Source organism: Desmodus rotundus, chromosome 1 (genome assembly GCF_022682495.2).
Source record: "Desmodus rotundus isolate HL8 chromosome 1, HLdesRot8A.1, whole genome shotgun sequence".
NCBI classification, from domain to species: domain Eukaryota; kingdom Metazoa; phylum Chordata; class Mammalia; order Chiroptera; family Phyllostomidae; genus Desmodus; species Desmodus rotundus.
The window spans coordinates 18,905,750-18,924,255 of record NC_071387.1 but is presented as its reverse complement, the minus strand read 5'-3'; the positions used below and the strand labels follow the sequence as shown (position 1 = coordinate 18,924,255).

General features: G+C 34.6%; 1 protein-coding gene and 1 pseudogene across 1 annotated transcript in view; both read right to left on the bottom strand.

Annotated features, from left to right (window-relative positions):
• The window catches only part of SHOC1 (shortage in chiasmata 1), a 64,549-nt gene that overhangs the window by 33,811 nt on the left and 12,232 nt on the right, over positions 1–18,506 (bottom strand). Inside the window, 7 exon segments of the mRNA XM_024562471.4 lie at positions 585–676; positions 4,437–4,545; positions 5,643–5,744; positions 6,678–6,825; positions 8,190–8,298; positions 8,502–8,664; positions 17,333–17,517. Of these exon segments, the coding sequence (XP_024418239.3) occupies positions 585–676; positions 4,437–4,545; positions 5,643–5,744; positions 6,678–6,825; positions 8,190–8,298; positions 8,502–8,664; positions 17,333–17,517 (908 nt within the window).
• LOC112306331 (transmembrane protein 106C pseudogene) lies at positions 13,536–14,277 on the bottom strand (annotated as a pseudogene).

Below are 18,506 nucleotides of genomic sequence, written 5' to 3'. Positions count from 1 at the left end.
TTAGAAATTCCAATTCATTATAATGAATCTAAACAAAAAGATATATTTGGTCAGATTTTACAATGACTATTATCTTAGATATTTTGGCACAGAGCTTTCTGCTTTAATACTTCTAGCTTAAATAGGGACAAATCATAATTTATAGAGGAACTGAACTAGTATGACTACATAACATTATTACCTGTGTTATAAGCATTAATCCAAAATTAGGATTATGAATTTTAAAATTCTAATTTTGGAGCTATGTTTTTTATAATGATGGTAATAGTACACACAATGAAACTGACAATTACATTTCTACTAACTGTACATTTTTGTGTATACATTTTATTTAGCATTCAAAATCAATTAATCTTCACCTGGAAGCAAAAATGACCTCAAGCCCTGGCTGGTATGGCTCAGTTGGTTGGGCATTGTTCTGTGAACCAAAGGGTCATGCGTTCCATTCCTGGTCGGGGCATGTGCCTGGGTTGCAGGTTCAGTCCCTCGGGGGGTGTGTGGAAGGCAGCCTGTGGAAGTTTCTCTCTCACATTGATGCTTCTCGCGTTCTCTTCCTCCCTCTTTTCCCCTCCCTCTAAAATTACAAAAAAAAATTTAGTTCAAAAAGCTTCTGTGGCTTTCTGATTGCCACAGTGTATAGTATTCATTAGCTTATTTTTCAGAAGTAATCGAATTACTGAAAAAAGTAAAAGTTTAATACATTAATAATATTAGTTTTTTTGCATGATAAAGTTTCTTTTTCAAAAAGTATTTTTCTCACTAAAAAGCAAAGTGAAAATTAACTATTTTATAAATAGGTAAGCTGAGGTAGAGACTTCCATACACCAAATTTCAAATACTTCTTTCTCCCCTGGGAAGGTTTGGCAATTTGTCAGCTCTTTAAATTCTCCTGCTTGTTTTTAACTTATTCCTACCTCTATCTCCCTCAGTGAACCTGGAGCCAAAAGAGGCTGACTTGGAAGGGTTTTAGCACTTTATTCCATAAAATGTGCTAGAACCAACCCTGTAAGTCACTCAAAATAGAAATAAAATGCAAGTAAACTTACTCTGCTTGCCACACAAAATAGTAGTTTCAACATAAACCTTTACATAACTGCTCTCCCCAAGCTCATTCTAACCCAAAATTTTGGAGCCTCTACCGGCTGAGGACCAGACTACGAAAAAGTTCTGTCTGCTCTCCCTTCTCAGGAAGTGACAGGCCCTAAAGTTTAGTTCAGGCCTTCAACCTTGATGGGTGTGTGAATGAGCGATGAGTGTCTGTTTGCACATTTTGGGGTACTGAAGGGAGAATTATGCAAGCAATCAATGTAAATTACAGCCCATTAACAATTACGGAGATACTAGCCTTGGTAGGGAAGTGAGCATTAATTCACAACCCCCTTTATCTAGTCCCTTAAACCTTCCATTCCCTCCTAAGTGAGAGTTGATTGTATCTGTTTCTCTATTCACGTGAAAAATATATGAGCATGCTAGTTATGAGCACTGCTACAATTGACAGTCCTGGGCAGCAGAAAGCTAGGTTTTATGTCTAAACCATCCAATTTACCCACATAATCCAAGAATCTGGCATACAGTAGCAAAATCTGAGAATCTAGACAATTCTTGAACCTTACCAAGGCCTTCGGCAAATAGACATCTCAGACTGTAGGCAATTATTTTAAAGTAAGAGGAAGGGGAAATATTTAGGCAAGCCACGTCCAACAGGAGACCATAATATAGACAAATATTCTCATTCTTAATGGAAATTTCTGAAGACTCTTTCTGAATTTGGTATCTTCTTTGGTCATATATAAAAATACACTCACAATTCAGAAATCAGTTGGTATGGAAATAGAATCTTGTCATAGAGACTTTTCTTTTTAGCCCCAGAAAATTTAGCATAGAGTTTTATATGTGGCAGGCACTGAAAATATGTGTTAACTGGGCATATTTCCAGTCAAAATGTGTTCTAAAACAAAAGTAATTGGGGCCATAAAAACAAGTTAAAAATACAACAATATTATGTATTACTTTTCCCTTCTGTTGTATTTTCATTTTAATACTTTCTGTTTTCAGTTTCATAGTTGAGGTATAAATCCATCTTTAAAAGGGATTTTTAACTTTTTATAATTCACAAACCAAATGCAAGCGAGTTACCACTTGTTAGCAAATGCAGTGGTGATGAGGCAATTTCTTCAAACTGTTTCAGACAGCCTTAGAGCCTTGGCTAATTTAAGTCTTTTCTAAATTTGGTAATCCTAATGCATAGATAAGACTTAAGTTTCATAAATTCTCATTAGATATTTTAGTTATAACAATAAATAGATATATAACCTGTGTGATTAAAGTTTATTATTGTTTAAGTAAATATTTTTTATATCTGATTGAAATTCAAAATTACACTAAATTACACAAAATTTCTCCTAGTTTCTGTTTTACTTTGCCAATCTGCTTGAACAGATGGATTTGGCTGTGTGGAGTAAATAAAACAGTAAAAGAGCACTAAAAATAACGATGTAGGACCTGCAAATAAACAACTGGCACCTTAGCAAAGGAACTCAAAGCATTTAGACAAATTCTAGGTGGTTTCTATACTTGTCCCATGCTGTTGTTCAGAGCTCATGTCAGGTACGGGCAGTTCTAATTCGTGGTAGAGTTCTCTATGTCACAGATATACCCCCAAATGACATAATTCTTTGCCAGACGATGACGGCAAGTAGGACCCTCAACGTCAGCCTCCTTCATCTTATGCTGTGACACCTTCCTGAAGCCATTAACAGGAGCCTGAGTAGCTCGAGATGAATTGCTCCCAGCAACTGAACAGCACTCTCTTCCCATAGATCCGCTGATCACAGGTAACAACTCAAAACCCTGCACATAGCTGCTACTGTTCCCACTCTTGGAAAAACTTTGTTAGAGACTTGTCATTTTTTTGTACTTTTCCTGAAAATGTGCTATTTTAGGACACATTAAATTCCAGGATTACAGTAAGGAAGAAGGGACTATACTAGTCTTGTTCCTAGTTTTGTAAGTGGCATAAGAAGAAGAGGAATGGGTAGCTTTATTCCAGGACAGCAAACAAATCGAACCCGGAAAATATTAAGTTACACATACGCCACATGGTACAAGATAGCAACCAAAGCTATCTTAGGCTTCTTTCAGAGGGCAAAGATGCTAGGTTATTAAGCTATGCAACTTTGGCTTAAACTAGAACACAATGGTACAGTTCTACTATAACAGTTCTGAGATTACAGACCATTCTGTGCAGTAACAATGGGGTATTCAACAGATTTAGGAATCACTACTTGGTGCTACCTGTCTGGTTCCCCCAACACCAATATCACATAGACAGAGGTAAACAAGGTCAGTGGGCTGCTGTTAGAAATAGGGTACGACCCCTGTTACTCCTAGGGGACTGAGTTGATAGCCAAATCTATTGGTCAACTGCTGTCCCCAGTGCTCTGTGATCCTTGGCTATTCCTGGTCAGAAGGCTATGACAAATCTTTTAGAAGACCTCGTAACAATGCTGTGAGGTATGACATGTTATTATCCCAATATTACAGATAAGGAAACAGAGGTACAGGGCAATTAAGGTTATAGGGCTCTTAACTTCTTACTATGGGCTGAATTGTGGCCCAGAATTCATATGTTAAAGCCCTAATTCTTAGTACTGCAGAATGTGACTATTTGGAAATAGGGCCTTTAAAGAAGTAATTAAATTAAAATTACTTCTTTAATTTAATGGGGTGGTTAGGGTGGGCCCTAATCCAAAAGGACTGGTGTCCTTATAAGAAAAAGGGATTAAGACAGACATCCATGGAGAAAAGACCACGAGAAGACAGCCAAGAACAGAGGTCTCAGAATAAATGCATTTCTGCCAATATTTTGATCTTGGACTTCTAGCCCCAACTGTGAAGAAACAAAATTAAATTTATTTACCATAGAGTGGGTATTTAAGTCATGGTATTTGTTATGGCAGCCCTAGCAAATTAGTACACCACTACACTGTCTTCCATGGCAGTGAGTGCCAAACGGAGGCAGTGCCATCGACAAGCATCCAGTGGCGATATCCTAAGCAAATTGTTCCAATGCCAGAATCTTTTAAACTTTTCAAGTTGTTTATTTTTAATGGTAATACATTCAAAATACTAAAAGTATAAAAGATCCTGGCTCCATCACTACTAGCTCCCGTATTTCCAGGTTACCCAGTTCCCTTCTAGACACAACTAATATTACCTAATACTTCTGTGTCCTTCTAAAATAGTCGATGCATATGAAAACAAGATATACATGTATATTCATAAATTCCCTCCAGTTGCTTACTGTAGGCACTGTTCTAACTCTTAGACTTTTTTCTTCACAGAGGTGTCCTGGAAATTGCCTTTACATGGAGAGATTTAATTAAAGACTGCTTGATCTGAATTGCAATTTGAGTCTAGATGTACTCCTTACTTACATTTCACAAACAGGAGAAAATGGAAATGTCTGAAGTTCTGTACATGATGAATTCACAGAAGAATGTTGGTTTGTTAGGTGTAGAGGAGATAATGGCATTTCTAACTCTTCTTCTAACTCTTCTAGAATACATAACATTTAAAAATCATAATATTACATAAACATTGAATAAAATGACATATAATATAGAACTTTTTGTTAGCAACTATTATGCTCAACCAAAATTTTCAATAAAAAATTGGGTTACTTGAAATATAAAATAACTGTTTTACTTTTCCATCCATACAAGGAATTACACATATGTCACATGGTGTCTAAACTGTGATAGTGGTGGTTTTCAAAAAATCCACTGACAACTAAACTTTACTGAGTTTCTTCTATGAGATAAATTCTAAGAGCTCCGTGTGTGATTATGTTTTTAATTCTGAGAACTTGTGTTGTTAGTACTTAGAGGATAGTACTCTTTTAATCTGCATAGTAAATATCGGTGATGTTAAGAAAGTAGTATTAACAGTGAGTAATCCTCCACTTTAACGAGTCTGGAGTCTAGGTGACCTTGCAGAGTTATGTAGTTAAAGGATGGGCTTGACAAACTGATCCTCATTTACTCATAAAGAGTCAGTATGTTTCTACCAACTTTCATAAATAAAGAAGTAAACTTCTGAATAGATGATTCATGTGATCTAATTGTAAATGTAACTAAATAAGTGTATCATCAACATAGTTAAGAAGCAACACAATTTGGCATTATACTGGATTGAAAGATGATTCTAAGACTCCAAATTTGATAAAATTATAACATTAACAATAATGATAGGATTACTTTGGGAAATTAAAAGTTAAATTTACAAAAATGGAAAAGGGATTAGCAAGACTGCTTATTCTGAGAGAAAATATAAAATTTTATTTACTGAGTTATAATGTTATAAGATTTCTATTTTAACATTAATGCTATTTCCCCATTTTTCTTCCTCAGTCTTTGTAACTTTCTCTCTATATTATTCAGTTTTGATGCTAGAAGGCTAATGAGTTAATGATAGTACAAATGTAAAGGAACAGATAAGAGAAAAATATGACACCTTGGGTTACAATAATCAAATTTTAAACATGAAAGCTGTCTCATAGACTTTGTAAGTGAATGCATTGTACTTTTACATCATGTATAGGTGACCTCTAATAAGCTCAATGATTTACCCAAAATTTCTACCTGGTTCATTTCTCTCTGGTTCGTATTGGCTTTGAATGGCCAAAATGTCTGTGGAGCTGCATTTTATATGCTCAATGTCAATTCCAGGGTTAGTGGTAACATCTAGAAAGAAAAGAAAGAAAGTCTACTATCAGCCAAAGTGCTAGTATTATTAGATTTTTTGGTAATCTCGTTCATCCCTCTGTGGCAATGACTCTATTTTACTCAGTCACCATCACAGCCAAGTAAAGGCTGGGAGTGTAATACACAGTCATCCAGGAAAGTCACTTGTCTTTCCATCAGCATTCATAGATTTGTGTACTGCTGAAAAGCCAACAAGCCACCCTGAAATTTTGAGCTCTGCTATACTTTCAAGTTTCAGTATGGATTTGATTCACTTATTCAGGTCAGCTTTTCATTCCCTTACTTTGATTTGTAAGCTGATCATTCCCTTGTATTCAAGAATTCCTTCAAATTTGTACTCTATAGATAGCAAGCATCCCTGTTCTCAATGGATGTCACAAATCTCCCTTCACTCCTTGCTAATATTATATGTCTTTCATCATTTCAACTGCAATTTATAAGAGGGGAGTTAAATACTTGGGCTCAAATTGTCATTAAAAAGAATTCAACAATATTTACTAAGTTTATCTGGGATAAAACCATCTAAATTTTAGGTTATGACTCTACTAGCCATCTGATTCCATGAATCATAACCATACTCTGAGCTTCTCTATACCTAACTAAAGTTAGCATGTATGTTGTTAAGCTTTGTCATTCTATATAAGCAAACAACTAAAAAATTAGTATAGTCATAAGTGTCTTGCCTTATTTGTGTTCAAACAGTTATATTAATTTCAGAGATATTTTAAGTTTGTAGGCATATTAAAAGAAAGATGAGAAATAATTCTCATCAATAATTCTGAAATTTCACCATATTAGCTGCAGAATACTCTTTAAAACTCTGGAGGTTCAGAAAAAAGTTTAATGAACAAGAATTTTTATAACATTATTAAATAGTCTTTATAAGTAATAAATTTTTAAATTAATTCTTACCATTTTTGAAAAGCTTTTCATTTTCATCTTCATAATTTATTATTTCTGGCATTAAGTTTAACAACTCCTTCAATTCTGAAAGTGATGGAATATCAACTTCTTGTTTCAAGGTTGGAGGTATTACTTCACAGTCAAGCAAAAATAATGGCTGAGATAATAATTTTTAAAAGTTTTTAGTTAGGTTTTCCAAATAAAGATTTCTGAATTCATAAAAAGACATATTTGTTTAATTGGCGTACCAAATTTTAAACTAAACCCACCCTCAGAAACTTTAATGCTATGCATGCATTTAAAAAATGGAGGTACAGCATCCAAAAATACATTATGCTACATAATAAGCAATGTTCTGAGTAATGTCCTTTATGGTCACTGATTATATTAGTGATGTGCAATATTCCTAGATGCAGAAATATCTTCTTTTAGGTTAATAAACTTATAAAATTCTAAGTTAAAAACAATCACTGCAGCAGATGAGAAATGGTGAATGAGGAGAAGTGAAAAGGGGAGATGGAATGGAATGGATTTTTACTGCACTCCCTGGAATGTTTCCCTTTCATTCCTATAGAACTGAATTCCTCAACTCTCAAAGTTAATGGGCAAGCAAGAGGGGAAATTGAGTAAAGGAGTTAATATGTGAATTAATATTTTTACCACATCTGTTAAAATTTTTAATTGTAAGGAGACCCTGTAAATGCTTTAATGCTTCTATATCTATATCTGTATCTATGTCTAATCTATATCTCCTTTGAATATTTTAAGAAAAGCTCCAAATATAAACATTTGCATTTTTTAAAAAAATGTTTAAAATAACTTTGTAAATGCATCTAATCTACATGGGTCTAGTTTTTTGAGCTTATTACTGTGAAAAGTTATTCACACTCTCAATTGCTAGAATTCTTTACATGCAATATTAACATCATATAATACTTTTGTGTGCAATTGGATGTGTATGCTAAAAAAGAGGGTCTGCCTTTGGAAAGATTGACCTTTAATGTGCGAGGATGCTATCTTCCTTATTAATCACTGGCAGCACCTAAAATGCATGCTCAGACCATCCTTATTCTTACACCTTCAATGAAATCAGTTCAAGTATATAGTTCAAGTACTATCTGAACTATATACCTGTACAACTCACAAATCAACATTTTTAGCTCCAGTCTCCAATTTTAAAATAGAACATGATCACTTAATGTCCACATGATCACTTAATGTCCTATACCAGGTTCAATGATTAAAATCATTGGGAAAGGTTTTAAAATTCCCTATAACTGGGCTGCACACCAAACCAATTAAATAGAATGTATCTGGGTAGAACCCAGGGTTCAGGATTATATTAAAATTACCCAAGTAATTCCAATGTATTGCCAAGGTTTAGAATCACTATCTTAGAAGTAAATTTAATTTCTAAGCTGACATGCTTTCTACCCATTATCAAGTCAAGATATATTACTAAATTTTTTTAAAGTATGCTTTACCACTTTTATAAACATTACTGAAAGCAGGTACTATAGCTTCATTTAAACCTACCATATCTTCTAGCTCCTCCTGACAAAAGTTCTCTTCATCTATGTAAAAATCTTCCACAAGATCTTTCAAATCTCCTTGAAAAGAGAAACATTCCCTTAACAAAAAAAATAAAACATTCAATTAGTGCTTACTAATAGCAACTTATATACTAAATGCAGCCAATAAAAATACAGTGTTTAAAATTAGAGTTAAAGTAGAGTACTGATAAGACATTATTATTAGTAATATCTAGACTTGTAAGTATACAAAGAATATTTTCTCCTTTTAAAACATTTACAACATCGGGCAATTAAGTACCTGAAATTAGCTCCTGTGAAGATATGTTCTTTGAAGTCTAAAGGGGGGTCTTCTAGCAAAAACGGTTTTAGCTTACTCAGCAGAGTATGTGATGTTGGTAGATGACTTTTATAGGCAGTCAAATTATCTGCAAAAAGTATTTCTTCATGATCAAAAAGCAAATCTGAAAAGAAATAAGACATACAAAAGAATAAAATCTGAAAGCTATACAAAAGGGTCTAGACACTAGTGAGCCATTAGATAGTCCGGGGGTTTTCAAACACATTTTTAATTCTTTAGTTCTTCCTTGTACTGCGATATAAAATGTGTAGCATAGTAGTGGTAAATAGGTAAAAGCTCAATAAATTTTAATATCATTTAGTACATTGAGTAGTAACTAAATATCTTGAAAGAATTATAATGACTCATAATTTTTCAACAAAAATTAATCAATGGAGGGAAATCTCTTGTGGCCTTACACTTCAAAATAGCCAAGAGTAGTCTAGAAAAATTGTAAAAAAAAATAATAGCATTTGACTTTTGATGACTGTAGTCTTTTCTTCTCTGCAAGGTCTCTTAAGTTCTCCAATTTATCCCCAGAGACTCTGACATAGCAAATGGAGATGGTCTGCAAGGGCTACAAGTGAGACCAACTTTGATCTAGCACTCTTATTTAAACATGTTGCTATAAAATTAGATACAATGAAAGTTATAGAGCAAAAGATCTACTTGAGAAATATGATATATTTTACATATTAAGAAACACTACTGCTAACAGTTAATTCCTGGAATAAATTTCTCCTCTGTATCCCAATCCCATGTTTGGGTTACTTTAGAATCTTAGCTAATTGTAGGAGGGCTTTAATAGTTTCTGAACCAAGGGAAGAAACATAAAACCTTGACCCATTCCTCAACTACCTCAGAAAGCTAAGCTCCCAAAAGCAAAAGACACCTTGAAGGGGAGCAATAGTCTCTTGTTCTGGGTAGTGGTATTTCGGTTAAGTATTAATAATATTAGAATGCTATGAGAGAGGGATATAGCATTGATGTCTCCAATGACCCACTGGTATGTACACACTTAATAAATATGTAATGTATGGCAGCCGGGACCATCCCAACAGTAGAATTGCCAGGTCAATACAAATGAACCATCTTTAAATTTTCTCAGATATACCCTGTTTAGATATGGAACTGATGGCTAGTTTTCTTAGTGTGTAAGGGGAAGCTCTGGGCCACAAGATTGTCAGGAACTTCACAGGTTCAGATAAACAATCTCTTAGGAGGCTAGTTTACATAACAAGCTTTCTCTTGACACTTCAAGTTAGCAGTAGGCAAAGGGATGGTCCCTGCTGCTGCACATTACATATTTTGAGACAATTATACTTGAAGAACAATTAAATAAAAAATAAAAATAAAAAGATGGTTCATTTGTACACTCATTCTGTAAATATTAATGAAGTTATATTAATAGTAAAAACCCAAACAGCATTTGTTTACATCCCCATTTTCACATTTCATTTCTAAACACAGGCGCTCTAGTTCATTTCCCTTCCTACAGGCTCATCTTGGTTATTGTTACTGGGAGTCCATACGGACATTCTTATTTTCCAACCACCCTTTTTAGATTAAGCCATTAGATGGCAGCATAACACCACAATTAGTGTTCTCTATAACTACAAAAGTAGTTTTCTACCAAGAGTACTACTTCCTTATATTTTTTAAAAATTTAATCTTTATTGTATTTTTTCCATTACCATTTAGACCCTTTATACCCCCTCCCCCTAGCAATCACCACACTGTTGTCCATGTCCATGAGTCCTTTTCCTTTTTTGCTCAGTCCTTCCATCCCCTAACCTCCCTCCACCCAGCTATCATCCTGCTCTCCATCTATGAGTTTGTCCCCATTTCCCCTGTGAGTTCACTTGTTCATTAGATTCCACATATGAGTGAAACCATATGGTATTTGTCTTTCTTCGACTGGCTTATTTCACTTAGCATAAAGTTCTCCAGGTCCATCCATACTGTTGCAAAGGGTAAAATTTTCTTCTTTTTTCAGCCAAGTAGTATCCATTGTGTAAATGTCCCAAAGTTGTTTTATCCACTTGGGCTGCTTTCATATCTTGGCGATTGTAAATAACACTGCAATGAACATAGGGGTGCTTATGTTCTTTTGAAGTAGTGTTTATGTTTCCTTTGGATATATTATTCCCAGAAGTGGGATTGCTGGATCAAAAGGCAGTTCCATTTTTAGTTTTTTGAGGAAATTCCATATTGCTTTCCACAGTGGCTGCACCAGTCTGCATTCCCACCGACAGTACAAAAGCATTCCCCTTTCTCCACATCCTTGCCAGCACTTATTGTTTGTTGATTTATTGATGATAGCCATTCTGACAGGTATAAGATAGTATCTCACTGTGGTTTTAATTTGCTTTTCTCTAATGATTAGTGACACTGAGCATCTGCTCACATGTCTATTGGCCATCTGTATCCCCTCCTTGGAGAAGTGTCTATTCAGATCCTTTGCCCATTTTTTAATTGGGTTGTTTGTTTTTTTGGTGTTGAGTTTTGTTAAGTACTTTATAAACTTTGGATATTAACCCCTTATCAGATGTATCAGTGAACATGTTCTCCCATTCTGTGGGTTGCCAAGAAACTACTAGAACTGATAAATAAATTCAGCAAAGTAGCAGGGTACAAAATTAATATCTAGAAATCAGCTGCATTTTTATATGCCAATAACGAACTAACAGAAAGAGAAATTAAGAAAACAATCCCATTCACAATTGCTTCAAAACAATAAAATACCTAGGAATAAACCCAATCAAGGATGTAAAAGACCTGTAGTCAGAAAATTATGACACTGAAGAAAAAAATTGAAGATACAAATAAGTGGAAGCATGTACTATGTTCATGGATACGAAGAATTAACATCATTAAAATATCCATACTACCCTAAGCAATCTATAGATTCAACGCAATTTCTATCAAGATTCCAAGGACATATTTCAAAGATATAGAACAAATACTTCAAAAATGTTTCTAGAACCACAAAGTCCCCGCCTAGCAACAGCAATCCTGAGAAAGAAGAACAAAGTTGGAGGAATCACACTACCTAATATCAAACTATATTACAAGGTCATAGTAACCAAAACAGCCTGCTACTGGCATAAGAACAGACACACAGATCAAATGGAATATTATAGAGAGCCCGGAAATAAACCCACACCTTTATAGTCAATTAATATTCGACAGAGGAAGCAAGCACATGTAATGGGCTAAAGATAGTTTATTAAATAAGTGGTGCTGGGAAAATTGGACAGATACATGGGGAAAAATGAAACCAGACCACCTTCTAGACCACAAGAATAAATTCAAAGACTTAAATGTGAGACCCAAACCCATAAAAATCCTAGAAGAAAACATAGACAGCAAAATCTCAGACATGGCTCATAGCAATTTTTTAAATCAGATATAGCTCCCCAGGTAAGGGAAACAAAAGAAAAAAATAAACAAATGGGACTACATCAAACTAAAAAGTTTTTGCACAGCAAAGGAAATCTACTTCCTTATATTCTTATGGCTATACAGCATTCCTGGGAGCTCTTAGTTTATTACTTCTATTATATGTACCAGCACAAATATGAGGATACTATTTGCCTCTATTGTAGAGGAATGTTAAACTGTTTCAAGGAAAAAAAAATTTTTGCCAGTTAACTGTGAAAAGCAGCAGAAAAAAAGAGGTCTACTAATAGGAAAGAAGACAGGTTTATTCTTTGCAGAAGATACTTTTGTCTACCTAAAAAAAACCAAGATAACTAAATAAAAACAAATAAAGAAGTTCACTAAGGTGCTGGTCAAAATTATAGTATCAATGGTTTTCAAATACATATAAAAACTTAGTTTAAAAAATAATGGAAAAATTCATTATGGCTACAAATATACAAATATTGAGCAACAAACTTAACAAAAATGTGCAAAAAGTATTTGGAGGAACCCTTTAATGAGGATAATTTTTTTAAAAACCTTAAAGAAAACGCAAGATAAACCCTTTCCTGGCTTAAAAAAATAACCAAAGTAAAAATTCTAAGAAGTCCCAATAACATTAAATTTCTCAAGAGGTCTGTTTTGGAACTTAGAAAAGTGATTATAAAGTAAATCTGGAAGACTATAGATATGAGAGTATGGAAAAATAAAAAAGGAGACTATTAATACACATATAATTATATTAGACAGCTAAAACTGTATGATACTGACATAATAACAGGTAAATCAAAGAATATAATAGAAAATCCAGAAAAAAGCTCTAATGTGGAGAAAGGATTTGGCATATGACATAAGTGGCATTTCTAATCATTGGGAAAGAAAAAAAACATTCCATAATGATATTGGGACAATTGTCAAAACATTTGGAAAAATATTTTATTCTTAATTTTTTAATCAAAAGCAGAGTTTACTTTTCTATCAAATCCCCAATCCATGTTCCAGCTAATTGATGAAGGGTAAATCAAGCCCCACATAGACTCTTAGTGAAAACAACTGTACTTTCTACAAGAAAAAAAAGTTCTGCTTAAAAAAGTTACTAGGCATTTGGGAGATGAAAAAAGTTCACATACTGAATGGCCTGCGCTCTCTTTTATATATTCAAATGTCCCCTCTCTGCTGCCCTGTCTGTGCAGATGAGATCCTGGTATAGTGCAGCTGTACTAACAGTCCTATCTTCATGTCACTCTGGTCTAGTACCATGGTATGCTTCCAAGTTATACCAGCCCCAAGAAGAGCTGAAAAGATCTGAATTAAATTCTTCAAACCTGGAGTGCCTACTATTTGCTGGGCATAGACTGGGGTACTGGGCAGTGGTTCTGCTGGTTCAGAGAAACATCAATAGTGCTAGAGGTGAGTTTTCCTCGCAAGTGGTAGGAGGGAGTGTGCTGGGGATTAAGAGAACAAGTTTCTCCTCTGCTTCCACCACCTGGAGCAGGTATGGAACTCAGGCCCTGGAAGTAGATGCTGTATCTCTTCTGAGAGGCACTGCCATAGAAGAATCAAGAGCAGTTTCTAAACAGCTGAGGAATTTGTTCCACCATCCACATAGTGATGCATCTCCAAGGAGTTCTCGGTCATGTGGCCAACGTATGAAATCTTCACTGAAGTTCTCCTGAAGATCACTATGTTGTGCACCTGGATATTGGGTAATATGCAGGAGTACGCATAGGCAAATGGTCCTCCCATCTCTGCCTGCATGGTAAAATCAACCAGTTGCTTGCTCTGAGGTGAAATGAGAGAGGTGTTAGTTGTCACATATGACCCAACCACCATGTTCATGTACTGAACTTGGCTGGGCAGGCTGGTCACTGCCACAGAGTACAAGTTGGAGTTCCTGATTTTCAGGGTGGCCTTGATGGCAAGAATTACAAAGGAGTCCCGATCATTAAATGTGACTTTCATCACTCTGATGCCGTCATCATCCACAAGGACTGAATGTGGAAACAGGAAGAAAGTCACCAAACCAAATTCCAGGAGACAGAGCAGGACAGAGAGGAGGACATACTGTTTAGTTCTCTAAGGGCGCAATCTCTAATCACTGTGAGGGATCAAAGCCACCAGCTCATTTACTTGCTCTGTTGGAATGTAGCCTGTCCGTTGGCAAATGAGACAGGTGATATTGTCCCACCCGGTGAACTCCACTTATGGGAACTGGGCAATGGCTTCTTCCTGCTCCCGTTCATCCAGTGTAGCTTTCATCTTTCTTTCACTTGTAGGAAAAAGGGCGAGCAGAGGTGGAATGCTGGGACCCCATGGCCAAGAGGTGTCACCTGTGTCATGTCCCGCTTCTAGGGTCCTTAGAGCTGCCCCTCATTCTTAGTTTTAAACTTAAACCAAAATCTTAAAGAAAACATGCATAAATATTTATCTAATTCAAGGAAGAATTTTTTAAGTATAAAGCAATGAAAGAAACCATAAAGGAAAAGAAAACATTGACAGGACTGGTTAAGTTCAAAGTAAATAGATTTGGAGTTATTGATATCTTTGATATATAAAGATAAAATATAAGAATAGAAAAATGACAAAAGAGAGAATCATTTCACAAAATAAAAATGTGCAAATGGCCACTAAGCTCCAATAGTTTTTAAAGTGCAAGTAAAAATACTATATTTTTTCTGATCATATTATATAAATGTACTACTACAACATCAACAGTAATACACCTAGTGATTACAAGGTTGGTGTGAACAGGGTATTCTCATACCATGCTAGTGAACATATAGCTAAAAAAAATACCTATATCAAATAATTCCATTTCCAGGCATTGACCTTAAGGAAATTAGAAATGAAACATACATTCATGTACATATTTGAAATTAAAGACAACGTTAGTGTTCTCAAATGTATGAATCATAAATAAGGTTAAAAACTTCAGTCATTGATGGAAATGTACAATAAAAAAATTTTTTTAAAGAAAATAATTACCACAGAAAAACTTCAGTCATTAAAAACCATGCTTTTGAAGAAAAGTTAAGTACATGGTGAAATGTTCCCAAGATAATGTTAACATTTTTAAATAATGTAATATATACATAGCATGATCATAATAGTAAAACAATTTATGTTTAGATTATAGGACTATAAGTTTTTAGTAGAGGGACATTCTATAAAGATGTAGATAATAGTTGTACAAAAATATCAGTAAAAGTCAATCCTCATTCATGATCAAAAGCTCTCAGCAAACTCAGAACAGAAGGAAGCCTTCTCAACCCAATAAAGTAAATTCTCTAACATTTCACCATTGAGAATGATGTAAACATTGAAAATGATTTAAACAATGAAATGGTATTTACATCATTTTTAATGGCAAAACATTAAAGTATGTCCTTTTCTGTAAGAAACAAGACAAGGATAGCAACTATCACTGCTTCTATTGAACAATGTACTGGAGGTCCCAGTCAGCATGGGAGACAAAAAAAAGATATAAATGTGAAGGAAGAAACAGATGGCCAATGAAATCACTATCTCAAAGAGATATCTGTATTCCCATGTTATCTTGTAGCATTATAAATAATGGCCCAAGTATGGGAACAACCTAAGTGTCTGTTGACAGATATGAGTAAAGAAAATGTGGTACATATACACAAGGGAATATTGTTCAGCCTTAAAAAGAAGGAGATCTAATGAAATAGGATCCAAAGAAAATATAGAATATGAATAATTCACATGCATTTTAAAAAATATTTCTTTATTTTTCTATTACAGTTGACATTCGATATTATATTAGTTTCATGTACATAGCATAGTGTAAATATGGTTTAAAATATTTATTTTTCAATTACAGTAGACATTCAATATTATATTAGTTTCATGTGGATAGACATGTATATAACTCACAAAATAACCCTCCCCCACTATAAGTCTAGTACCCACATGGCACCATACGTAGTCAACATTATTGACTCTGTGGGAATATAGGGATAGGCTGTACTTTACATCCCCATGAGTTTTTTGTAACTGCTAATTTGTACTTTATCCCTTCACCCTTCCTACCCAGCCCCATAACCTCCCTTCCATCTGGCAACTATCAATTCGTCCTCTGTATCTATGAAGCTGTTGTTTTGGGAAACTCAAGCATATTTTCATTCAGTGAATTGAAAGATTCTGACTCTGTAAGATGAAGATTCTGATTCTAGGGGAAGCAGACAATAGATATTATTAAATTTGCCAACAGTAGGTTCTAGTTTGCCACATTAAAAATAATAGCTATGTTTGGGTAGCCTGTTTTTCTTTTTTTTACAAACCATCTCTTTACGTGTGTGGGTGTGCAATTTGTTCCACACAAAATTTTATAAGAAATTAGAAGAATAAACAAAAAGAAATGATAGAAGAAAGTTGAAAACCATGAAATTTTTAATAACTGTCCCAAACTTGTACAACTTTTAAGGGTGGAGTTGGACAATGAAAATCTTCTAATTCCAAATTTAGACTCTTCCTACTATATCATGCTCTGAAGTTTAGTCTTTAATACAGTTACTCTATCTGTCTTCTGAAACTATAGGGAGGGATTTAACTCTTTATATATCATCACATACCTATTTGCCAACACTGAAAATGTATATATATGTTGTCTACATAAAACAGCAACAAAAGAATCAATTTATTTTTCATGCTCAATCTATAGGATATCTTGAATGATAATAGCAATTGTATAACAGAGCCTTATGTTTTTTCATTTTAGCAATTATATAACAGAGCCTTAATTTTTTTTTCATTTAAAAAAGAACTAGGCAGTTATACATATAAGAAAGATGGTTCTTAGCAAATTTTTAGAAGGTTGTAAGAATTCAGTACCCTCTAGCAGTATGAAATATTTGAAATATATTTTGGATAAAATATTTAATTATTACTTACGGTGAATTTGTAAAAACTGGACAAATTTCCTGACCTAATACTGAAATTATCCATCTCTACTTTGAATTATGGTTTTACATAAGTAAGAAAAAATTGAAAATCTTTAGGAGATTTTTGAAAATGAAATATAAGCACCACTTAGTAATCTACTAATTTAATGTTACACCAGACTGCTGTGTCACCAGATCTGTACACAGATGCTGTGAGCAACTATGATCAAATCTCTGAGACTATTTTGATGTCCAACACACTTAAACTCCAAAAACCTAATTTACAATAATGGATTAATATAAAAGAGAAAAATATCTCTCTAATGTGGCAAAGCTCAGAATTATAACTTTGTAGGTGGATTATCTTTAATAAAATAAGAAATTAAATCTAATAAATCAAACTCACTGGAATAAATCTGTGTATTAGTAAAAAATGTTTTATAACAATGGAAATAAATGTTTTACCTTGGATCTGTCCTTGAAATTCTGGCCATTTTCCAGAACATCTAATAGGTGTAAAGACTTCATTGTAGTCCTTATAAGCATATAAGCTGGCTTCCTCGAATTCAGTTTGGGAGTTTGGATTTGAACTTGGAACAATTTCTTCAAATTCATAGTTAATCTGAGTCACCATTCCTGTAATTGTTCTTCTATGACATCATAAAATTACTGATTTTATGTATGTCCTATTTTAAAACATCTTTATTAACAAATAGCATGTATTCACTGTAGAAAAAAATACCAAATTCCAAAAAATACAGAGAAAAATGACAATAGCCCTACCACTCAATAAATGAATTTAAAAATTATATATTTTAAAAATTATTTTGAATATCTTTAAACCAAAGTGGATTCATATACATAGTATTCTATAACCTGTTCTTCTCTGCTAAACAGTAAAGCATGAGTACCTTTACATGTCAATCAATGTACATTCACTTCATTTTTGAATCGATGAACAGGATCCCATTGTATTAGTTGAACCAGTTCCCTTTTGATGAAAATTTAAATTTGTTGTGATTGTTTGCTATTATAATGCAGGGAATATCTTTGTGTACTTGCCCACTTGTTTTATCAAGGTACTTTTCCTGGGGGGCAGTGCCAGGGGCTGTGAGCAGCAGGGAGGGTACAGGATAAGGGCAGCCATGGCTGGAGCTCTGACACGGCTGGAGCTCTGCCACAGGGAGTATACTGAGAAAGTACTGAGCCACACAGCACTGCAGTGAGGTGCCAGAGCTGCCGTGGGGTCCATGGCCAGGACCACTAGCAAACTGACTTCCAGTCAGCATGGAAGTATTGGTAAACATGCTTTGCCTCCTTGCACAACTACAGAAAAAATTACAACTAAACTACAAAACACATATCACCCAGAACCATCAGAAAATCAAGCAGTATGGAAGTCTGACAACCAAGGATTTCAAGAAGCCACATTCATCCAGAAGGGTAGAAGGGGTGGAGACACAGAGAGAGGTGGAGAGGCCTGGAGCCACAGAGTGGAATGGAGAGGCAGCTGAACAGGCAGTCCCACATTCACACACGGTGGGTAAAAATCAGAAGGGATAGCTCTGGAGCGAGGGATCCCAACCCCAAACCAAACCACACAGCAGCCCAGGGTTCCAGCGCCAGCAATATAAATCCC